Raw genomic sequence first — 21,374 nt, forward strand, 5'->3', positions numbered from 1 at the left:
CCTTGCTGGTCTCCTCCCTGCAGGCGGGCTCAAGAGCGCATGTCCGTTCAGCCTCACCGTCTACACCCCAGCTTTGACTTCAGCCACCAACTGCAAACTCCACAACCCATGGCACCCCAGCCCAGGTATTTAGCCGAAGGCACGGACTGGTAAGTCTTCCAGATTTCCCTTGAATAGGGTGTTTAAAAAGTCCCGGGGAGGCTGCGAGGGTTGATTAATGTCACCATGGATCAATGCTTTTGTGACAGCTAAGGGCTCAACAGATAGAATGTGGGGAGTGTGCAGTGGGAAAGGGCCATGAGTGTGTGCTAAAGCCTTTAAGCAGGTATATGATAACTCTGAGTAATCAATATTACCCATAACTCTCCAACCACAGATGCAGAGTGCAGTCCATCATTAGTCTTCCTCCACAGCCAGGGTTTTTGTTCCCTGTAGACCAACATCTCTGCCCGAACTAGGTCTTCTGCTGTCCACCAGGCTCTCAAAAAACAGTGACCATAGTTTTTTCCTTGGTCTAAATCAGGGAGCACAGTGATGCCCTGCCCCACAGAGTGGTATTAATAAATTAATACCTGTTAATCGTCCTCCCACTGTAGTGTTTGATACCCTGGAAAAACAGAGCAAAGAATAGATCATTTCATTTTCAGAGCAGGTTTTGAGCTCTTGCACAATTCATAAGGTACTGGGCCCTACTTGGAAGAATAAAAAAAGTAAAAACATGCTTCTGAGTAGCTGTTTGTTAGCTAAGCAAAGTCCATTCTGTGCACTGAATGGAAAAAATAGCATGTGAACATGTAATTAGAGACAATCGCAATGTATATGCACAAGGGGACCGAAATAAAATGTCCCAGGAAATCTTAATTATGGCATTCCCTAACATCTGAGCACTTCACTTTGCAAATGGAGAGTCCTTTTAATGCAGGGTTTTCTTTCCCTCCTCTGGGGTAATAATATACAACCTAAAATGTGGCCAGATCCTTCTGCCGTTTTCTTATCAGGTGTTCCCATTACTGGCACCACTGTGAGCCAAATTTGGCCAGGATGACATTGTTCAGATCAGTTTGCAAAGTGGTTCACTTACCAGCTGGGTAGAGCCATTCTTTCTGCCTCTCTTTAGGCACAGAGTGCTTAATTATAATCATTAGAAGGATCTGATCAAGCATCGCTTTTTATTCCCCTCCTCCTCCCTCCTTTTCCCTCTGTGTTGCTCCATAGCCTTACAAAACTTAAGGAGTGGGGATGACAGAAATCATATACTGTGTGCATATATTTGGGTGACTCACCTCCCCTTGGGGCACATGTACAGTTTTGCCCAGTGACACATATAAAAACTTTCCTGTAATGTGTTACCACCGCACGAGCAGCAGCGGCTCTCGATCGGAGTCGGGAGGTGGTAGGCACCAATGTAGAAAACTGGGATGGACGGAAGATCTGGATGTGATCAGTCCTCTCAGACAGCCCAGCCTTGGCTAAAACCTTCTGGTGAAGAAGAAAGAAACTCTCATTTGCTTCCTTAAGTAATCTTCTGCATCCGCATTTAGTGACAACTACCCAACTTGTCACCTGGCTCCTTATCTCTCAGTTTTTGGTTGTTAGCAGTCCATGTCCTATAAGCATCATAGCCTGTGGACCTCACACCTGGTCATCAAGATGTTGGACAGTTGTCCATGAACCACAGGCTAGAAGCTGATGGTTAGTTTTGTTTTTCTTTGTCTAACGTGCTCTACTTATTCACCCACAAACACTGTTCCAAGCAGTTTTCTGCTCTGAGCCCTCCTGTAGACCCACAGCAGCATCACTTCAGGAGCCTCAGCATCTGATTTTAAGGATTTAGATGCACAAGCAGTTCAGCAGTGCTGTTACTGCAATTACTTGTGAAAATTAACAATGATTGTTCATCTTTGAGAGTTCTCTTCAGGCCTCGATCCACTCTGTGGATTATCACGTCTGTTTTGTAGACAGGGAATATGGGAAAGCAGAGATGAAGTGGTCAAGGTCATGTATCAGGCCATCATCACAGGGCTGGGAATGGCCCCAAAGCCTCTTGTTTTCCACTTGAATCTTCCATCCACCTGGGAACAGTCTTCAGCAATTGGATAAATGTCCAGCATTGTGACACAGGAACTAGAAATGCTCAGTCCTGTGGATTCTCACCCTGGTTGTGTTCTTGCCAGTTTCTTGCTGTGTTTTATCCTCTGCCACTTTTGTCTGTCTAGGACGTGGCTAGCACAGGGCCAACAAAGATAGTCCCTTTCTTTGCTTCAGCTTGCTGTGGAGAGACTTAGTGGGGAGAACTAAAGTATTTGAACTGCTGTCTGGTACACAGGCTGTTCTGGGTGAAGATTTCTGCATTTACTGTCCCCTCACATCCACTAGCTGCTGTTGGGTGAAAGCAGTTTCACAGCTGCTGGAGGACACGTCTGGGTTGCTCCTAACAAGCCGTGACTCTCGCTGTCCTCTGTGCAGGGGAAGAGAAGTTCAAGGATGAAATGGGAAGCCACCCCTGTGCTCTAATTAGCTTAGCTTTGGAAAATGTGCAGACAATGGTCATTAGACAGCCGGCTTTTGTGATTATGATAAAGTGAACAACGTTCCAAGCACTTGTTTGCAGAAAGGCTCTTTGACTGGAGATGCGAGAGATCAGCTAACTGAGTTATAGATGGAGATGCTGTGTTAGGTCTCCTCCCATCCCCTCCACATGGCATGGGGATGGGGTTAGCAGTTTATTTCTGCACCCTTGGATTGGACAGAGCTGTGGTGTTCGCTGCGATCTTGCTCACGTCAAGTCCTGAGATCAAGCTGGGTTGTTTTCCTGGAGGCACGAAGTATCCAAACTCACCAAGCTGAGCCTCAATCTGGGTGAAGATCCTGCTTTGCTTGCCCAGGCCAGGCTACCTGTGGGCAAGTGGGACCATTGGGAATGTCCTGCTTCATTGGCATTAGCCTGCTGGTCAAGCACCACCATTTCCTACAGCAGTCTTATCCAGAAATCTATTAAAACCTTTATATTTTCTGCACAAAAAACAGTTCTGGGGTTCCTTGAAGCTGGGTTTGGGTGAGGTGCAGTCTCCCTAGGTCCTCCTCTGACCTGGCCTGGGACACCACCAAGGAGAGCACAGGCACACCAAAACCCCCTGGACGGTGCATAGCTGCCTCCAAAAAACTACCCAGAATGGCTCTTTGGTGTGCGCCTGAGGCTTTTGTCTGTATTCCTCCAAAATATTCAAGGCCAAATGTAATTGTGTTCAGTGAAGGCAGCACAGGGAGCACCTGGTCTGACTGGGTTGAGTTACTGAGCCTGGGGATCTATCGGAGCCACCAAAATGCTCTTGCTCTGAAATTAGTGCTGTGGAGATCCTGATCCCAGCTAACACAAATGCTAACTGGCACAAAAACAACCCTTAATTCTCTCCAGCTGAGAGAGAAGGGGTGTTCATCCTGGAGAAGAAAAGCTCCGCGGAGACCTTATTGCAACTTTCTGTACTTAAAAGGGGCCTGTGAGAAAGATGGGGACAGACTTTTGAGCAGGGCCTGTTGTGATAGGACAAGGGGTGATGGTTTTAGATTAAAGGAGAGAGATTCAGGCTGGACGTGAGGAAGAAATTGTTTGCCCTGAGGGTGGTGAGAGCCTGTCCCAGGTTGGGCAGAGAGGTGGTGGCTGAACCATCCCTGGAGACATCCCAGGCCAGGCTGGACGGGGCTCTGAGCAACCTGAGCTGGTGAAGATGTCCCTGCTCATGGCAGGGGGGGCACTGGGGGAGCTGGGAACGTCCCTTCCAGCGCAAATGATTCTATGGTTCTATAAACCCCATTAGTGGAGATGATACTACAACAGCACACAGGGAGCCTGTGCAGTCTAAGCTGTATCTCCATCCTCGTGCCCACAGGGACCTCAGTGTTGATGCAGGACTGACTCACGCCCAGTTCCAGGTCCGGCCGGTCCCTCAGCCCTATCAGCATTACTTAGCTACACCTCGGATGCACCATTTCCCCAGAAGCACATCCTCGACACAGATGGTAAGTGAGAGCACTTTTACTGAGAAATGTTTTATGCATTGTCTGCCAGAAGGCAGTCAAAATAAAGGCTGCTATCATTCTATCACCTGTCTTCTGTGAATCCCACTTACCTCCGGCCGTGGGAGGGGGTGTCTGAAAAGATAATATTGCATCGTTGCGCTCGGGATTAGAGAAAGGAAAGAAAAGCTCAGCTGCTATGGAAAGATTCAGTCCATCAAGTGCAGCATCACGCTCACAAGCTGATCTGCAAAATCTGGGCAGGAGGTGAGAGACTCAGCAATTATTACTAATAATATTATTAATACCGGAACGAATTATGGTCTCCCAAAGCTCCCTGCCTTGGCAGTAGATTACACCCTTCCCCAGGCTCAGCCCCAGGACCATCACTCCTTGCTTCATTGCTCTCTATGTCGATAAAGGTTTTGCATGACCTGTTTGATGAGAAGATGGGGTAATTTGCTGGCCCTTCCCCTAGCAGGGTGCTGTGATTGGAGCTGAGCCACGCTGAGCACTGCTAATCCTTAAACCATCCTCAGAAATCCCATGAGAGTGTTTTTTCCTCATGCCCACAGTCAGACCCTGACACCTGCATTCTACAGCCAGGCTTAAAAAAATCAAAGCTTGGATGCAGAGAAATCCAGCCATTCGAAAATAAAGGAAACAAAATCTCCAAGCTGATCTGCGTTGAGAGTTTGGAACTGCAATGCTATGGATGCAACAGGAATTATTGTAACAGATAGTTTACTCAAAAGAAATGAATGTTCTTAGTTATCATTTATAGGAGATCTATTTAATAAAACCTCATTTTTTGGATAATACAAGGCTTCTGTTGGGGAAGGTGTTGATCTGCTCTTTAATTTTGAAATTTTAAAGCACTAAATTTAAATCTGGGTGCAGAAGGGATTTCTATGTGCAAGCACGCATGGCTTTATTTTTCTCCCTTACTTCTCGCAGGTTGTTCACGAAATCAGAAGTTACCCTTATCCTCAGCTTCAGCTACTGGCTCTTCAGGGACTGAACTCAAGCAGACACACATCTGCTGTGCGGGAGAGCTATGAAGTATGTGTCTTGAAGATTTTTATTAAATTTTTAAGTGCTAGAAATCTGTGCAAGCTCTGACATAAGCTTGTAAGGCTTGTGGCATGGCATTTGCACTGAATCTTGCAGCAATTTCAGTAATAACTGTGAGGCGAAAGGATTGAGTGGGTTTGGTAAAAGATGGTTTACTCCAGGGTGCCTGGGTCTGGACTGGGTTCATTCTGGCTCAGTTCATGTCTGTGAACAAAGTGTTCCAGTTCTACAGCGTTTGATTTCCCAGTCTGTCAAACAGAGCTCAAATTCCACCTTTATTTCAAAAATATTTGATATCCAGCTCTTTGCCTTGATCCCTTAGTTACTAGCCCAAGACTCAGGGCTCAGATTCATCATTAAAGCATAGCTGATTTGGGTTTGGTGGACATTTCCGTCAAAGGAAAGGCAGGAGGAAGCCTTGGTCTCCAGCAGTTGGGGTGGGGTGATGGGACCTCATGCCCTCGGAGCAATGCTGATGGTGCTTTGCTGATGTTCCTGCACCGCAGGAGCTGCTGCAGCTGGAGGACAGGCTGGGCAATGTGAGCCGGGGAGCCGTCCAGAACACCATCGAGAGGTTCACCTTCCCCCACAAGTACAAGAAGGTGAGTGCCCTGAAACCACGGCACGGCTTACAGCCCTTCTCTGTTGGCCCAGGGTTGCGGGCACGGAGCAGGACAGAAGGAATAACTTTGGTGGGTCTCAATCCTCAGGGTTGGCAAACCAGCATCATCAATCACAATATTCCCTGAAAGAGAGAAGGAATGTAAAATCCAGCGTTGGTGCTTTAATGCCTTGTGGGGCTCTCGGTCCGAAGCGGCGGTGTAGCTCAGCTGGCTGATTCTCACTTCTAGGCTAGGAAGCTGCGGGCCAAATTTTCAAAAGGGTCTCAACCTTCTCCCACCCAGCGGGTGTGATTTCCCCCCTGCCCGCACCTGGTAAGGATGTGCACACACCAAGGGAGCTTTGTGCATGCAAACCCACCCCGTTCTGCATGCCAGCGGTGCAGCCCGTGTGCCTCACCATGAGGGTCCTGGCTCCGTGGCGTGGGGGATGTTGTCCTCCCCTCGCTTTGCAAGCAGTAGAAAATGGGGAAAAAGAATGCTAGTTTGCGTAGTAATTTCACATATTGGTCATTTCTGGCTGGGCATTAATAAGTAAGGGATGTTGAATTGCCCAGATTGGAAGTGAGTCAACTCCTGCTGCGCTTATCTCTGACCCCATCTCCAGTGGATCCAGAAAAATTATAGTAACAGGAATGGAAGTGTGAAGGGAAGAGAAAACTGGAGAGCTGACAGGCTAAGCACTGCCCCACAGTGCAATGTGGGGCTGGGCTGGTGGCCAAGCTGGCATGGGTCACAGTGGTTGCCCTTCCTGGCAGTGATGGTCCCACATGCTTTGGGGTCTCCATGAGAAGCCTCCAGCAAAGCAGACCATGAAGGCCATCCCCACTCCAAGGAGGATGACGGAGGTGGCGAGGAGCTGTGTTAGGGCAGCAGAGGACAGGCTGCTTCTTGAGGCACTGCCACCAGCCAGAGGGGACGTGCTGACCAGCAGCATGGTGGTAGCATTCTCTCCTCAATGGCTTTTTTGGCTGGGCTGACTTCCCCAAGCTGAAGGATCTGGCTGATGGATGAAGCTCTTATTTGCCTTTGTGCAACTACCCAAGGTGGGGAGAGCATCAGAAAGTCAAGTCCTAACCAAATTATGTCTTTAACCTGGCTGCAGAGAAGACCACAGGAGGGCAAAGCTGAGCAAGAGGATGGGGAGGAGTCGGACACCGATGAGAAATGCACAATCTGTCTGTCCATGCTTGAAGATGGAGAAGACGTCAGGTAGGATTCTTCCATCTGCCCCTTTGCCTCTTTATGCCACCTGAATTGTGTTTATTTGGATAAATGCTGCCATGTACTCGTGGGGTCATCCCTGCCCTTTCCTGAGAAACTCACTTGGGTTGTCATAGAGCTTGAGAAACCAAATGCATTTAGATGGATGTTGGCATGGGCTGTAGGAAGGAAAAGCTCTGCAGCAGCAGGAGTGCCAAGCTTTTATAGTACCTCCTGGGTTTGGATCACCCTCTTTCTAAGCAGTGCCATGGGGTGGCAATGGGCCAGGTGGCAGGTGGCAGAGTGGGTTGGGTCCCAGGTCTCAGACAACCACCTGGAGCTTGGTGACACCCATGTCTGAGCTTGACAGTTGACCAGAGTACTACAAAAGGGAGTGTGGGTGTGAAGTCCAGGGGAGTGTGGCTTGTGGCTGGGATGGAGCTGGTTTATTGTAGAATAAATGAGTTTACTCAGCCCTCACGGTCACAGGTAGCCATCCTGAGTCAATAATAACACCCTAGTTATCTGTCCACAGGCGCTTGGCTGGGTCAAATCCCTGCTTGTGGCAGAGGATGGGGACAGGTGATTGCGAGGGGCTGAAGCAGCTGCTCTACCTGGTCCTACTCCTCACCCTTTAATTGCCTTAAGCCATCAAGAATTACTGATCCTCTTACTCTGTGTCCTTGTGGTTTGAGGTCCCTCCCGCTCATGAGGGTCAGCAACGAGATGACAAAGGTGAGGTAGTTGAAAAGCAACCACATTCCCCAGGGCACACCAGATACCCATGTAGGAGCAGTGGAGACTCACCTGACTGCTAAAAAATCACAATGATGAAGAAGCCAGAGGCTTTGGAGCATAACCCAATACTCCTGAAAGGTTAAAAACCAGCAACCAGGAAAATTAATAAATTGGAAAAACTCAGCTCAAGAGGGTGTGGGGTTTTCTAAAAGACTTTTAGCCAAAAAGGACCAACTCTGACCTGCCATCGGTGGAGGAGGCTGCAGGACCTGGGCAGCACTGGTGTCACTGCATTGGTGCTTCCCCATGTTTGAAGCAACCCCGACTGCTGCATTCTAGCCTTTCCTGGTCCCCTGGTCCTCCTCCATCCCAACAACGTGGTGTCTCTCTCTCTGCAGGCGGTTGCCCTGTATGCATCTCTTCCACCAAGTGTGCGTGGACCAGTGGCTGGCCACCAGCAAGAAGTGCCCGATCTGCAGGGTGGACATTGAAACACAGCTCGGCTCGGACAGCTGAAAGGACTGGCTGGACACACCATTTTCCTTACACCAGGTCGTATGGCCATAAACCCTTGCAGCAAAATTTTTGCCTTCTGAGCCATTTGATTGAGAGGAAAAGTCTGCAGGCATGTTAGTGAGGAGGAGGAGGAGGAGGAGGTGGTGGTACCATATCTAGCGGTAGGAGACATTGCACATACGCAGGAGACAGGCCCGGTGGAAGGGAGCTGGTATTCCCGGGGCTCAGAGACCCCGTGCTGCAGAAGGTTTTAGTGTTGAACATGAAGGGAACTAGTTGTGGTAGTGTGGCCTGTCAATCCTGCATCTCATGGGGATTGTATATATATACCTCTTGAATACGTAGAAACATGTTAGGGGTCCTTTAGCTATTTCTATGGATGGCAGCTGGAGCATGTTAGCTTAAGAAATGTTGTGTTTGATGCCCTACTCATCTTGTGGTGGACATGTTGCTGTTACCTAATTTGCACCAAATATTTTTTCATAGATTCCTTATTTTGGTGCCTGATCAATACATTGCAGATGGGGAATAAAGAGGTCAAGCTTTCCCACCTTTTGAGGGGGAAAGGGGCGAAAAAGCAAAATCCTGTTTACAGTCAGAAGGGTTGCGCTCTTTGCCTCAGCCGCGTGTGCTTCCTTTCCTTGTGTTTACAGTGTGTTGCAAATTTAGAGAAGCTCAAAAAATAATAAAAATTGGGAATGAAATGAATGAAGCAATAGGGACAAGCTTCGTTCCTGCTTATCTGCTGGTGCTGGACGCTTTCTGTAGGGGCGCAATGTCGGTGTAGACGCTGTTTCTTTGCTTTCCGTATCTTAATGAAGTGGCTTGGCACATCGCAATCCAAGGAAGGGCTGTCTTCGTGATTGCCGTTGTCTGTGACGTTTTCTCCTGTGATCTGTGAGGCTGGTTGGCTTCAGAATCTACTGCCAGCACTGGTCCAAGACAATGGTTACTGGGGCCGGTGCCTGTAGCTGTGGTTTGGGGTATAATAACACCGGAATGGTGCTGAGAGATACACGCTGCCAACTCCTCTCCTGTGCAAATACATCCCTGATAACGAGATGGGAGAAAACTTGGTGCTCACAAGGCACTGCTGAGGCTGTGAGTATATTGGCACAGGGGGGAGAAGGCAGGTTGGGAAGGGGGTTTGCTGCTTTCTGGAAGGGCTGGGTTGTAGCCCTGCTGCAAAGCACGTTCACCTGCACCTGCGTGCGTTTGTTTAAAAATTAAACCAAATTGCATTAATGCTCAAAAGACAATTAGGAGCTGGTCCCCAAAGAAGTGAGCTGTTGCGATCTAAGCTTCCCCTGAAATAAAGATCTCGGCACACCAACCGTAGTGACCAAGCTGAAAACCCTCTGGACAACTGGCATTCACAACTAAAACTTTTTTTTTTTTTTAAATACTTTTTGTTTGTTTGGTTTTTTTTGTGTAGTAGGGGAGCAAAATAAATATGTGGAGGAGCAGTGGAATTAGTCAGGAACATTATATATTGAAAAAGCTGATGTGATGGGGATGATGTCCGGCTCCCCTGGGCAGCTGTTTTGCTGGAGCCATGCGATGTTCTCCAAGCAGAAACAACCCTGTGTTACCAACTGAGAGATCGCGGGGTTCCCCTGAGTGGGAATTGGAAAACATCAACCTCAAAGACACCGCAGAGAACTTTTTTTCCCAACGGGAAAGGGGAAGAAAAGAGGGGAGCCTTGTGGGGCACAAGGATGTAGGAGTCTTTCTCCTGCTGTGCCCATGCAGGTAGGAGGGATTGGAGGGGGACATATGGTGGGTTATAAGGATGATATAAGGAAGGAATGCTTTATGCTGAGGGTGGTGAGAGCCTGTCCCAGCTTGGCCAGAGAGGTGGTGGATGAACCATCCCTGGAGACATCCCAGGCCAGGCTGGATGGGGCTCTGAGCAACGTGAGCTGGTGAAGATGTCCCTGCTCATGGCAGGGGGGGCACTGGGGGAGCTGGGAAGGTCCCTTCCAACTCAAACCGTTCCTTGATTCTATGCCTCTATGATTAATTCAATGCTATATTTGCCACCCAGCACAAGCAATGGTTTCTTGGGGGATGCAGCAGTCCCAACCAGGACCAGAGGGCTGCAGACTCCTTGGGTCGAGGTGTGGTCCATCGATACCTATGGGACTTGCTCCAGCAGCAGCAGATTGAAGCAGCATTTTAAATTAATACTAATATTACCGATAACATGGGCAAGCAAAGCAAAGCTTTGCTGGTAAAATACACTGTAAGCTGGTCTGGTCTGTCCAGGCGTAAGCTGGGGGTGAAGCAGGGGGAGGAATGGGGTGGTTGGGACCCTGGCCAGGCGGCGAGGGAAGGAGAAGCGCTTCCGAACTGCGTGTTTTCTTAAAGCCTATACAAAAGTATTACTATTTGCCTAATGAACAAGCACAGTTTAAAAAAAAAAAAAAAAAAGAAAAAAAAAAAGAAGAAAAATATAAAACTTTGGTGAATAAAGCACCAAACTCCCGTGGTCTCGTGTGAGTGACTGATCCCCAGGTGCGTGCGAATCTACAACGTCTGGAGTTGCATCGGTGTGTCAGGTTCCTTTACATTTAAATAATCTGTACGAGCAGGTTGCGATAATAGGGTGAGCTTAAAAACAAACCGAAACAAACAACAACAAAAAGATCTCTAGGAACAAAACATTGATAGTTTACAGGGTTTTGTGAGTTTAAATGCCTTATATTTAACAATCATAATTTATGACTAACTTGTAGATATTGTGGTTTCTTATTTAATTATTTTTATAGTTGTTTTTTTGCATTTTTAATTATAATTTATTTATTTAGAAATTAATACTAATTTTTTTTATTACTCCTATTACCTCATTTTTGCATTGTTTCTGGGAATGGAATGCTTTGCATGCATCGGTACTTTAAAAAAAATTGGGGGTAATGCTTATCTTGTCAAAAAAAAAAAAGAAAAAAATCAGGGTGTGTGATTACAAACTGTATTACTGTGGTGCTGTTACCTTGGATACATTCCATAAAAATGCAAACCTTTGATTCTGTATGCTGTGACATAGTGGAAAACTGCAATATAGTGACTGTGTTTAGCACATATATATGAATATTATTTGCACTCATAATCAAACTCTGGTGATCCTTTCACTTTTGCCCTCGCGCATTGAAGGCGATTGACGACGGTCTGCAAAACCAAAACGATTCGGTCTGTTCCTGCTGCCGCCCTGTCCCCGGCGCTGATGGTGATGCTACTGCTCTTGCTGCACGTGTTACCCTGCAATAACACCCAGTGGGCCCCCGCTACAAGGCTGTGCTTGGGGCCATGCATGCATTTAGTGCAAGACTTCGCAAACTGCTTCAAAACCCGAGGGAGGAAGCCCAGACGTGGTGTCTTTGTTCAGTTTTTGGTGTCTGTCGGTGCTGGGTCTGGTTCTTCATCCTCTGTGCCTGCGCTCAGCTGGGTGCTGCAGGGAGGATGAAGGAAACAGTTGATGGAGCCTGAGCTTGGAGGCGACAAAACTAAGGGGGTCATTGCAGTTTATAAGGGTTGATCCCTGCTCTAGCTGAGAGGGGATGGAGGTGGGAGAGATTCAGGATCCATCTGTAATGCCTGGCCATGAGGGTTTGCTAAAACCCAGCTGTAAAACACGCATGGAGCAGAACCGCTCTTCCTGAAAACCTAGTTGGTTTCATCACCATTTGTTGAGGAGGAAATCTTGACTTGAAGTTTTTAATTCACTGTACAGCTGGGACCTACACCAGAGCCCTCCTGTCCAAAGGAGGGGACCAGCCCTGAGCTGACATCCCACTCCCGCAGCGGTGGCCAAGCATCTGCATCCCCATCTGCATCCTCATCTGCATCCCCATCCCCATCCCCATTCCTGTCCCCATCTGCATCCCCATCCCCATCCCCATCCCCATCCCCATCCCCATCCCCGTCCCCATCCCCATTCCCGTCCCCATCCCCATCCCATCCGCATCCCCATCCCCATCCCCATCCCCTTCCCCATCCCCAGTAAGGAGAACTCCTTCACAAATCGAGTATTCTTATCTTTGCCCCCATTATCTCACTTGATCAGCTTTCTCTGCACAAATGTAGAAATCAGTTCTCAGATGAATACAGCAATCATCCAGCAAAACAGGTTTCAGAGTAAGCCACCAACAGAGCTAAAGAATAATAGAAGCGTCCTTTCAAATTAAAAAAGTGGTCTGGTTGTCCCCATCTCCATCCCTGTCCCCATCCCTTTCCATCCTCATTCCCATTCTATCCTCATTCCCATTCCATCCTCATTCCCATTCCATCCTCATTCCCATGCCATGCCATGCCATGCCATGCCATGCCATGCCATGCCATGCCATCCTCATTCCCATCCCTTCCCATCCCATCCTCATCTCCATCCCCATCCCATCTCCATCCTCATCCCAACCCCATCTCCATCCCCATCCCATGCTCATCCCCATCTCCATCCCCATCCCATGCTCATCCCCATCCCCATCCCATGCTTGGATGAGCATCCCCAACCCCATCCCTGGTGCTGCTGCTCTCACAATGTGCTGCCCTTTTGCAAAAGCCTCCTTTGCTTGAGCTTCACAAGAGGACTAGAGCACCTTTGATAATATTTTAAGCTTTAAGCCATAACTGCTCTTGGCCATCATGGATGCTGGGCTGTGTATGGAGAGAAGTGGGGTTTGATGCATGCACGCATCCAGTAGCTGTCCCCCCAAAAAGGCTTTGGATGCAACTCCCGTTTGGGTTAGAAAGGCACAAAACGACTGTTCCTTAACGTTTTCTTTCTCCGTCTCTTCAGGGTGCTGCTCTGCTTTGTTGACTTTGCCTTACCCTAGGTTTAAAACCTGCCTGTGTTTTTTCCTTGCTGCTCTCTAACACTCCTCCCTTGTAGCCCAGAGCTGCAGTTTTGGGCCATGTGGGGACAGGGGGTTGGTTGCTCCCCCCACCCCCACAGACATTTCAAAAGGAATAAGTAAAACAAGGAGCGAGCAAACAAATCCTCTCCTTTAATGACTCAGGCTGGTGAAAGGATCACCCACATTTTTGTACTCCTACTGCTGTTCTGTTGTGCTGTGCAACATTTTGCTACATAGACTATTTTATAGAAGAAAGCTAGAAAAATATTTATTATTAATATTAAAGCAATAGTGCATTGAAGAAATGAAAATACATTAGAAATTGTGTAAATGCTTAGATTCACTTTCGGTGGATTTTTTGTACTTTATTTATAACTAATAAAACAAACTGCATTGCTAACTACAAACCTGTGCCACGCGGAATTCAGCCGGCAGGGCAATCGCTTGATCTTTATTTATTCCTTGTTTAATTCTTTTTTTCTTTGGGTTGGAGTCAATTCTTCTTTCACTGCTTAAGGCTTTGATGTGAAAAAGACATGGTGATGGGATATAAAATACTCTACCCACCGGGTTTGCAGATAAAGTGTATTTTCAATCCCTGGAGAATCCGATGGTCCATACATCCAACATTGCATCCTGCCCATCTCATTTCATAGGACTCCTTGCACTGTTTTTTTGTTTGTTGGTTTATTTGTTTGGTTTATTTCACAATGAATGGCGCCAGTCTCTCCTCCTACCTCCTCTCAATTCAGCTGTTCCTCTTCATGCACTTCATATAGAAAGGCTGAGACCAGTCTCCAGCTTTGACTGTGTGATTAAACTAAATAAGCCTTGGAGACAGGCGGCTGCTGATCTTAGAGATTTGGATGCTGTAGCTGAGGGTAATTGTCAGATCCTACAGTGTCCAGCAACAGCTGCATAAGGGATGCAGCATATCCAGGCAATACGAAGCTTTTACAAACTCAGAAAACACGTTAAAAATGACCCGCTGGGGAAAATCTCAGTTGCTCGCTGAGATCTTCCTGATGTCCTTTGAAAGGGCAACGTCGCTGAGATTGCTGCTTGAGATGGCAATCGGTTTTGCTTCAAAGCTGCCGCAGAAAAGACACCCCCATGATCTGATACCAGCAGTAACCAGTGTCTGTGCTGGGGGGAGAGGGGCTGTGCCTGTTCAGGTATAACAGCACAGACCAACATGTAGCATCTTTATTTTCTGAGACCATCCCCTCACACAGCAGCTGCCCAGGGTTGGGAAGCTTAGCCTTTATTTGTGTTTTGTAGTATCTAAATCCTCAGCTAGCCCACGGGTTGCAGCTCAGAGCTGTACAACCCCATCACTAAGTATGTTTCTTTTTCCTTTTTTATTTTTAATTGGGCTTTTTTAATGTGAAAATGAGCCTCTGCACATAATGACTGGGCAGCAGAGATTGTAAGATAGATACCTCACAGCCCTCAGTTATTCTGCCTTCGTACACATAAGGCTGTCATGAGCATATGACGCTATCTAGAAGGTTTCGCAACAATTTAGTAGGGATTTTCAAACAATTTTCTGTGTCCCGCAGCAGGAAACAACCAGTCCCTCTCATCATCCAACACCGCAGAGGACTCCTTGGTCGTACTCGTTTTCCGTGGCAGCACCCACGTGCTTTCATAAACACAGTATTCATCGAGCTCCCAGAATGATGGGGACTGCAGAGATTATGAGATAGCCTGGTTTTGCAGACTCCCACTGAGTGCTACCACCCTTGTCCTTTGCTCTTGCTTCCCACCTCAATTTTTAAAAATTTATTTTATTTTGGCTGAAAGTGTACTCATTAAAACCTCACCAATTAAGAAATAAAGAGGAAAAATATGAAAAACCAAAAAAACAATGAAAGGTAAGAGGGTGTTGGTGGGAGCAGGAGCTGTGCGTCTGCCCAGCACACAGCTCTGGGAAGCTCTGCAAAATGCACAGCACCAGGACAATTTTGGCTTTTCTCCTCCCGAATTCTGGCCAAGAAAGTGCTGGTTTTAGCAGCCTGATGCAGATCCATCCCTTGGAAAAACTCCACTCTCGCCTTATTACTTTTGCAGCATTAGTTGTTGTAGCAACAGAGCGACTCCCCAGAGTCAGGGTGGAGTTGAGTTTTGCACAAACAAGGGGCATTTTTGAAGTCTTTAGGATAAATAAGCAGCGTTTTTCTGATGCTTTGCCAAGGCTGCCTTCCTGGGAGGCACTGAGGTTGCTGACCCTGCATCAAGCTCCTCCCTTGGCTCTTTTTGGGACAGCATTGCCTGGAGTTCAGCACAGTTTTTGGGTTGAACATGCCCACCTGGGGATGGCAGGTGGTTTTGATGGCAACCCAAGTATCTGTAATCCCATCTTTCACTTACACAGTGATTTGGAGACCCCAGAGGTGTTCACTCCTGCTTAAAAAGGACCTCAGTCAATGGTTCTAGCTGCTTGCTACACGTGATTTCTCCAAGATGTGAGCACATCTCCAAGCTAAGGATTTATCTTTCCTCCTTTCCCCACACAGGGGTGGTGTGTGGGTCAGGAGCTGCCTGCACTCCTCCTGAGGGCTGGAACAGGACAGGACCCACATGTGTCATGGAGAATTCGCACAGGGGTTAAACTGGTGCAGTGCAACGATGCTGCAAAACCAGCATCTCTGACATCTCCGCACCAAGTGAGTGCTGACTGGAGCCACATGGAAATGCTGAGGCTGCAACATTTTAATGGGAAAACCCACTGTGGCACACATTTGCCTGAAAATGGGACCAATCTATTGACAGGGATTTTTGTTTTTTGTTTTTTTTTCATAGGCCTGGTAGACTGGGATGGGAAGGAAAGCAGGGAGATCAAAAGCCTGACCCTTCTTCTTTTGTTTCAAAACACCCACTGGGGAACCATTGCTTTGCAATTGCACTGCACAAGAGTGGCAAAAGCAAATGCTTCAGACTCTGCTGATGATACCAACCTGGAAGGACGGGCTGACACACCAGAGGCTGTGCTGCCATCCAACAAGACCTGGACAGGCTGGAGGGCTGGGCAGAGAAGAACCTGATGGAGTTCAAGAAGGGCAAGTGTAGGGTCCTGCACCTGGGGAGGAACAACCCCAGGTACCAGTACAGGTTGGGACTGACCTGCTGGAAAGCGGCTCCGTAGAGAAGGAACTGGGAGTTCTGGTGGACAACAGGGTGACCATGAGCCACCAATGTGCTCTTGTGGCCAAGAAGGCCAATGGTCCCTGGGGTGCACTAGGAAAAGTGTGACCAGCAGGTGGAGGGAGGTTGTTCCTCCCCCTCTGCTCTGCCCTGGTGAGGCCACATCTGCAGTTCTGTGTCCAGTTCTGGGCTCCCCAGTTTAAGAAGGACAAGGAATTATTGGAGGGACACAAAGATGCTGAGGGGTCTGGAGCGTCTTTCTGATGAGGAGACACTAGGAGAACTGAGGCTGTTCAGCTGGAGAAGAGAAGCTGAGAGGGATCTTATCAATGTGATAAATATCTCCAGGGTGGGTGTCAAGAGGATGGACCAGACTCTGTTCAGTGGTGCCCAATGACAGGGTGAGGGGCAACGGGCACAGACTGAAACACAGGAGGTTCCATCTGAATATGAGGAGAAACTTCTTTCCTTTGAGGTGCCAGAGCCTGGCCCAGGCTGCCCAGAGAGGTTGTGGAGTCTCCTTCTCTGAGACATTCAAACCCGCTTGGACACGATCCTGTGTGACCTGCTCTGGTGACCTTGCTGAGCAGGTGGGTTGGACTGGACGATCTCCAGAGGTCCATTCCCACCCCAGCCATCCTACAGTTCTGCTCATGGGACCTCCTGGTTGTCCGGGGAGCCCAGGCCCCAGCCCAGCGAGGTCACAGGGGTGCAACAAGCCTGCTGAACCCAGCACCTGCCTTCAGCCGTCCTGATGTCTGTCCTGCTCTTCCTGTGAGCCCCCAGCCCTGTCTCAGTCCTTGTTCAGGGCTTGGTAGCACGAGTTGGCAGTGAGTAGGGAGAATACAGCCAGTAAAGGCTGCCATCATTATTCCTATCAGTGAGTACTTGATCATTTATGAGGCTTATTACGGGGCTCATTTAAGCAACTTGCTGTGCTCCAAAACCATCAGTTAACATAAAGGTTTCTAAAATGAATTAGTCTGAGCTATTATTTGCGAGCTGGCACAGACAGCCCTGAATAAGCTCAAGTCTCTTTGGTGGTGCCTGCTGCAGAAAATAAAGATGCAGTCTAATATCCAGGAGCAATCAACAGCACTGACAACGCATACTTAACTCCTGTCTCAGCATCGCTGGACTTTTCTGGGGCTTCCTTTGCCCATGACCAGGCAGGGATTCTGCAGTGGGACAGTCCTGCTTCGTGGCTGGGCACATCTAGGTCATGTCCCAGCTGAAGCATCATCCCCAACCCAAAGACTGATGGAGTGGGTGGTCTCAGGGGGTTTAACCCACTCTTGACCCATTTGATGCTCTTTTGCACAGAGCGCTTGTTTAAAATCAGCTTCTGGGAGGCAGAAGGACCTCTCCTATGACATGTGTGGGCCAGGAGGAAGGTCTTCTTCTCACGGCAGCTCAGGCACCCCCTTTCTCCTCTGAAGGATGTGTTTTTGTGCTTTGCTCCACAGGGAGGGAGATGGGGCTCCAGAAGTAATGATGTTTAAACAGCTTTTCTTGGTATTTGTACAGTAGTGAGTACCTGGGAAGAGCTCATTTGCAGCAGCACCAACCCTTATTGCAGCCGGGAAATCCCTTCTCCACCACAGTAAAAATCAAAGCAGCAACCCTTATTAAAAGAAAAAAATTAAAATGAATGGAAGCTGCCTGAAACGAAGCTGGTATTCAGGCCATATAGGGTAAGATTACCCTGAGACAGCTTTGAATGTAGTTAGCACAGCTTCCTTGCAGTGGAATTGATTATTTTTTAATGTTTTTGTTCAAGCTGCCACAACTGCAGATCTCAGCTCTGGGCAGACCCAAATGAGTCCATCCTAAGAGCTGGGGCTGGCTTGATGGGGGGGAAAGTCTATGGGTGGAAAACACCACCCAGATCCCACCACTTGAGACTTGGCTGTGTAGATAGTGGGTCCTTCCCATTAACCCCCAGTATCAATGCAGGCTGGAGATGAAGGGATGGGGAGCAGCCCTGCGGAGAAGGACCTGGGGGTGCTGGGGGATGAGAGATGGGACATGAGCCGGCAATGTGCGCTTGCAGCCCAGAAGCCAATTGTATCTTGGGCTGCATCACCAGGAGCGTGGGCAGCAGGTCAGGGAGGTGACTCTGCCCCTCTGCCCCGCTCTGGTGAGACCCCCTGCAGTGCTGGTCCAGCGCTGGGTGCTCAGCACAGGACACACGTGGACCTGCTGGAGAGGGGCCAGAGGAGCCACAGGAATGATCCGAGGCTGGAACAGCTCTGCTGGGAGGACAGGCTGAGAGAGTTGGGGTGTTCAGCTGGAGAAGAGAAGCTCCAGGGAGACCTTATTGCAACTTTCTGGACTTAAAAGGGGCCTGTGAGAAAGATGGAGACAGACTTTAGAGCAGGGCCTGTTGTGACAGGACAAGGGGTGATGGTTTATAACTAAAGGAGGGAGATTCAGGCTGGACGTGAGGAAGAAATTGTTGTCCCTGAGGGTGGTGAGAGCCTGTCCCAGGTTGGGCAGAGAGGTGGTGGCTGAACCATCCCTGGAGACATCCCAGGCCAGGCTGGACGGGGCTCTGAGCAACCTGAGCTGGTGAAGATGTCCCTGCTCATGGCAGGGGGGGCACTGGGGGAGCTTTGAAGGTCCCTTCCAACCCAAATCATTCTGTGATTCTATGATTCTTCCCAACACTCCCTGTAGAGAGGTCTGCTGTGCCCACTGCTTTTGATGTGGTGCCTTCTGGACGTATGTGTGTGTGTGTATGGGTGTGTAGTGTTCACAGTCACCAGAAGTGGCAAAAACTGAGATGTCCAAGCTCAGTTTTCTTAAGTATAGTAGCTCAATTCCCTTCTCCTCTTTACTCATCCAAAAGGGGAGCCCCTCAGTAGTGGAGGCCAGCGGGCTTCCCCAGCCCTGGCAGGGAAAAGCACTGAGAGCAGGAGATGGCCTCTGAGCTATTAAAGCACAGTTTGTGGCTCTGCCAGTTGTGGCTTTTAATAATAAATAAGAGAGAAATGTGTTGATTTCATTTACAGTTTTATACATGCTTTGAAAAGAAACCCAGCATTACTTTTACAAAATGTTAACCCAGGAAGCACATCTTGCTACTAAAAATCTCTCGATATAAAAGGCAGCGTTTTAAAAAGTAAAATGCAATATAAAACAGTATAATGGGAAACACGCACATGTAGAAGGGACCAAAACCACCCTGCCCTTCTCAGTACCGAGGAAAAAGCTCTCTCCAGATCAACCCATCGCCCCGGTTTTCATCCAGCCACTTCCCACAGGGAAATATGGTGGTCACACCGGTTGCCGAGTTGGTGATCTCTACACGCTCCACCAACCAGCCTGGAGCCAGGCCACTGTTGTCATGCTCAATCCGGACCTTTTTCAGCTCTCCCATGTCCAATGTTTCCAGGTAAAACCTGTTGGTTTTGCCCCTCTCAAAGAGGTTCCTGAACTTCTGCTTCAGCGCCCGCTTTCCCGAATCCCCGTTCAACCCGAAGATGGTGATGAACACGTTGGCATCGGTCCCCGCACCTTTTTCGAAGCCTGTGACCACGATGGTCTCATATTTGACTGGCACCAAGCTCCGGGCTTTGCTGGCAAAGCTCTCGGTGACCTTGGCACACTCGAAGACTTTGTAGTCCCGTCTCTTGTAGCGCAGAGGGATTTTCGTGTTGCACCTGAAGTAGTATCTACCAAAAGGAAGCCAGCAGGATGTTATATGGTATGAATGGACACTTCATTGGAACACTAAATTCCTCAATATTGATGCTGGTTTCAGCACTTTTGCAAATATGTGCTAGTACTAGAGTTTCTTTCTAGAAAGACAGCTGTGGCTGAACATTGCAACTGCAACTGGAAAATCCAGGGTCTCCATACACAACCACAGACATCCAGCACATGCCGGGGCTGGTGTGGGGCACCCGTCACCTCTTTTGGCCATGCAATGGTACATTTATGCCCAGACCCCTTGAGGCAGGACGAGCAATTTGGAGGCCTTATTGCACCTTTCTGTGCTTAAAAGGGGCCTGTGGGAAAGATGGGGACAGACTTTTGAGCAGGGCTTGTTGTGACGGGACAAGGGGTGATGGTTTTAAACTAAAGGAGGGAGATTCAGGCTGGACATGAGGGAGGAATTGTTGTCCCTGAGGGTGGTGAGAGCCTGTCCCAGGTTGGGCAGAGAGGTGGTGGCTGAACCATCCCTGGAGACATCCCAGGCCAGGCTGGACGGGGCTCTGAGCAACCTGAGCTGGTGAAGATGTCCCTGCTCATGGCAGGGGGGGGCACTGGGGAAGCTGGGAAGGTCCCTTCAACCCAAACTATTCTATGATCACCCCTGAAGCTGGTGGAGCCCAGTGCTGCCCAGTTTAATTGGTCTGAGAGCAGAGTCTCATCCATGCAGCTGTTCCTGGAGGGAGATCAGCAATTATCCTCGCTTTTTAGGTATGGTTTAGGTTGGGCTAGGAACTAGGAAAAAGGGAATGGGAAAGATGGAAAGCAGAGGTTTACATCCCCCATTTCTCCATCTAGATCACCCAGCCCATAATTAGCAAGGAAAAACAAAATTCATCAAGCACAGAAATGATAGGTACCAGATGCTGAAAGCCCTTGGGTCTGCAGTGCTGCCTCTGGTGATGCGCAGGGAGCACACAGCACATCCATAAATCACCGCGTACCTGGCAGCCAGCCAGAGGCTGGAGCACTCTGCTTTTAATGATGTATTTCATTTCCAGTGATGCAGATCATTTCCAAATGAGTTTTTCCCCCACCCCTCCTGCCGCATCCCCCTTTGCCAAACTGCAGCAGGTCTTTCTGGAGGGAGCGTAGCTGGATTGCAGTGCGTGTGTGTAAAACAAACACCTGGAGGGAGGGTTACTGCGACTGCAGCAGTACTGCGCCTCTTAAACACTTCCAACACTTCTGACATTTTCCATAGCCAAAGCAAAGCACTCATTTCTCTGGAAGGAAGCCTCGTAAATGAGAAATTCTGTCGGGAGCAAAATTTTAGGCTGACAGACAGAAAAACTGCATGAGAGTGGGGTGGAGGGATTGCCTGATGCTGCAGTTTTATTTCTTGGGCTATGTAATATCTCATGGTCTGGAGTTATGGTAGAGCATGCCAATCTTCATGAAGGGCAGGAAAAAAAATGATGAGTTTTCCAGCCCTGGGATTTACAAGAACAAGCTTCTAAATACAGCCCTTTTTGCATATTAAAATCTACCATTA

General features: G+C 48.4%; 2 protein-coding genes across 10 annotated transcripts in view; one reads left to right on the plus strand and one right to left on the minus strand.

Moving 5' to 3' along the window:
* The window catches only part of ARK2C (arkadia (RNF111) C-terminal like ring finger ubiquitin ligase 2C), a 47,464-nt gene extending 39,289 nt beyond the window's left edge, over window positions 1-8,175 (plus strand). Inside the window, exons 3-8 of the mRNA XM_082074852.1 lie at window positions 24-149; window positions 3,888-4,017; window positions 4,972-5,076; window positions 5,595-5,690; window positions 6,814-6,920; window positions 8,048-8,175. Of these exons, the coding sequence (XP_081930978.1) occupies window positions 24-149; window positions 3,888-4,017; window positions 4,972-5,076; window positions 5,595-5,690; window positions 6,814-6,920; window positions 8,048-8,165 (682 nt within the window). The 3' untranslated portion in view covers window positions 8,166-8,175. The remainder of the gene's footprint in view (window positions 1-23; window positions 150-3,887; window positions 4,018-4,971; window positions 5,077-5,594; window positions 5,691-6,813; window positions 6,921-8,047) is intronic.
* A 3,995-nt stretch (window positions 8,176-12,170) lies between these two features.
* The window catches only part of LOXHD1 (lipoxygenase homology PLAT domains 1), a 183,675-nt gene continuing 174,471 nt past the window's right edge, over window positions 12,171-21,374 (minus strand). For 6 of the 9 annotated variants that reach the window (XM_082075760.1, XM_082075765.1, XM_082075762.1 and 3 more), the window contains one exon: window positions 19,166-19,839. In XM_082075760.1, the coding sequence (XP_081931886.1) occupies window positions 19,359-19,839 (481 nt within the window). In that variant the 3' untranslated portion in view covers window positions 19,166-19,358. Of the gene's footprint in view, window positions 12,317-19,165; window positions 19,840-21,374 lie in introns of those variants that run through there. The other 3 variants (XM_082075766.1, XM_082075769.1, XM_082075768.1) reach the window with 3 other exon arrangements.

This window comes from Streptopelia decaocto (assembly GCF_964273445.1).
Source record: "Streptopelia decaocto genome assembly, chromosome: Z".
Lineage (NCBI taxonomy): Eukaryota > Metazoa > Chordata > Aves > Columbiformes > Columbidae > Streptopelia > Streptopelia decaocto.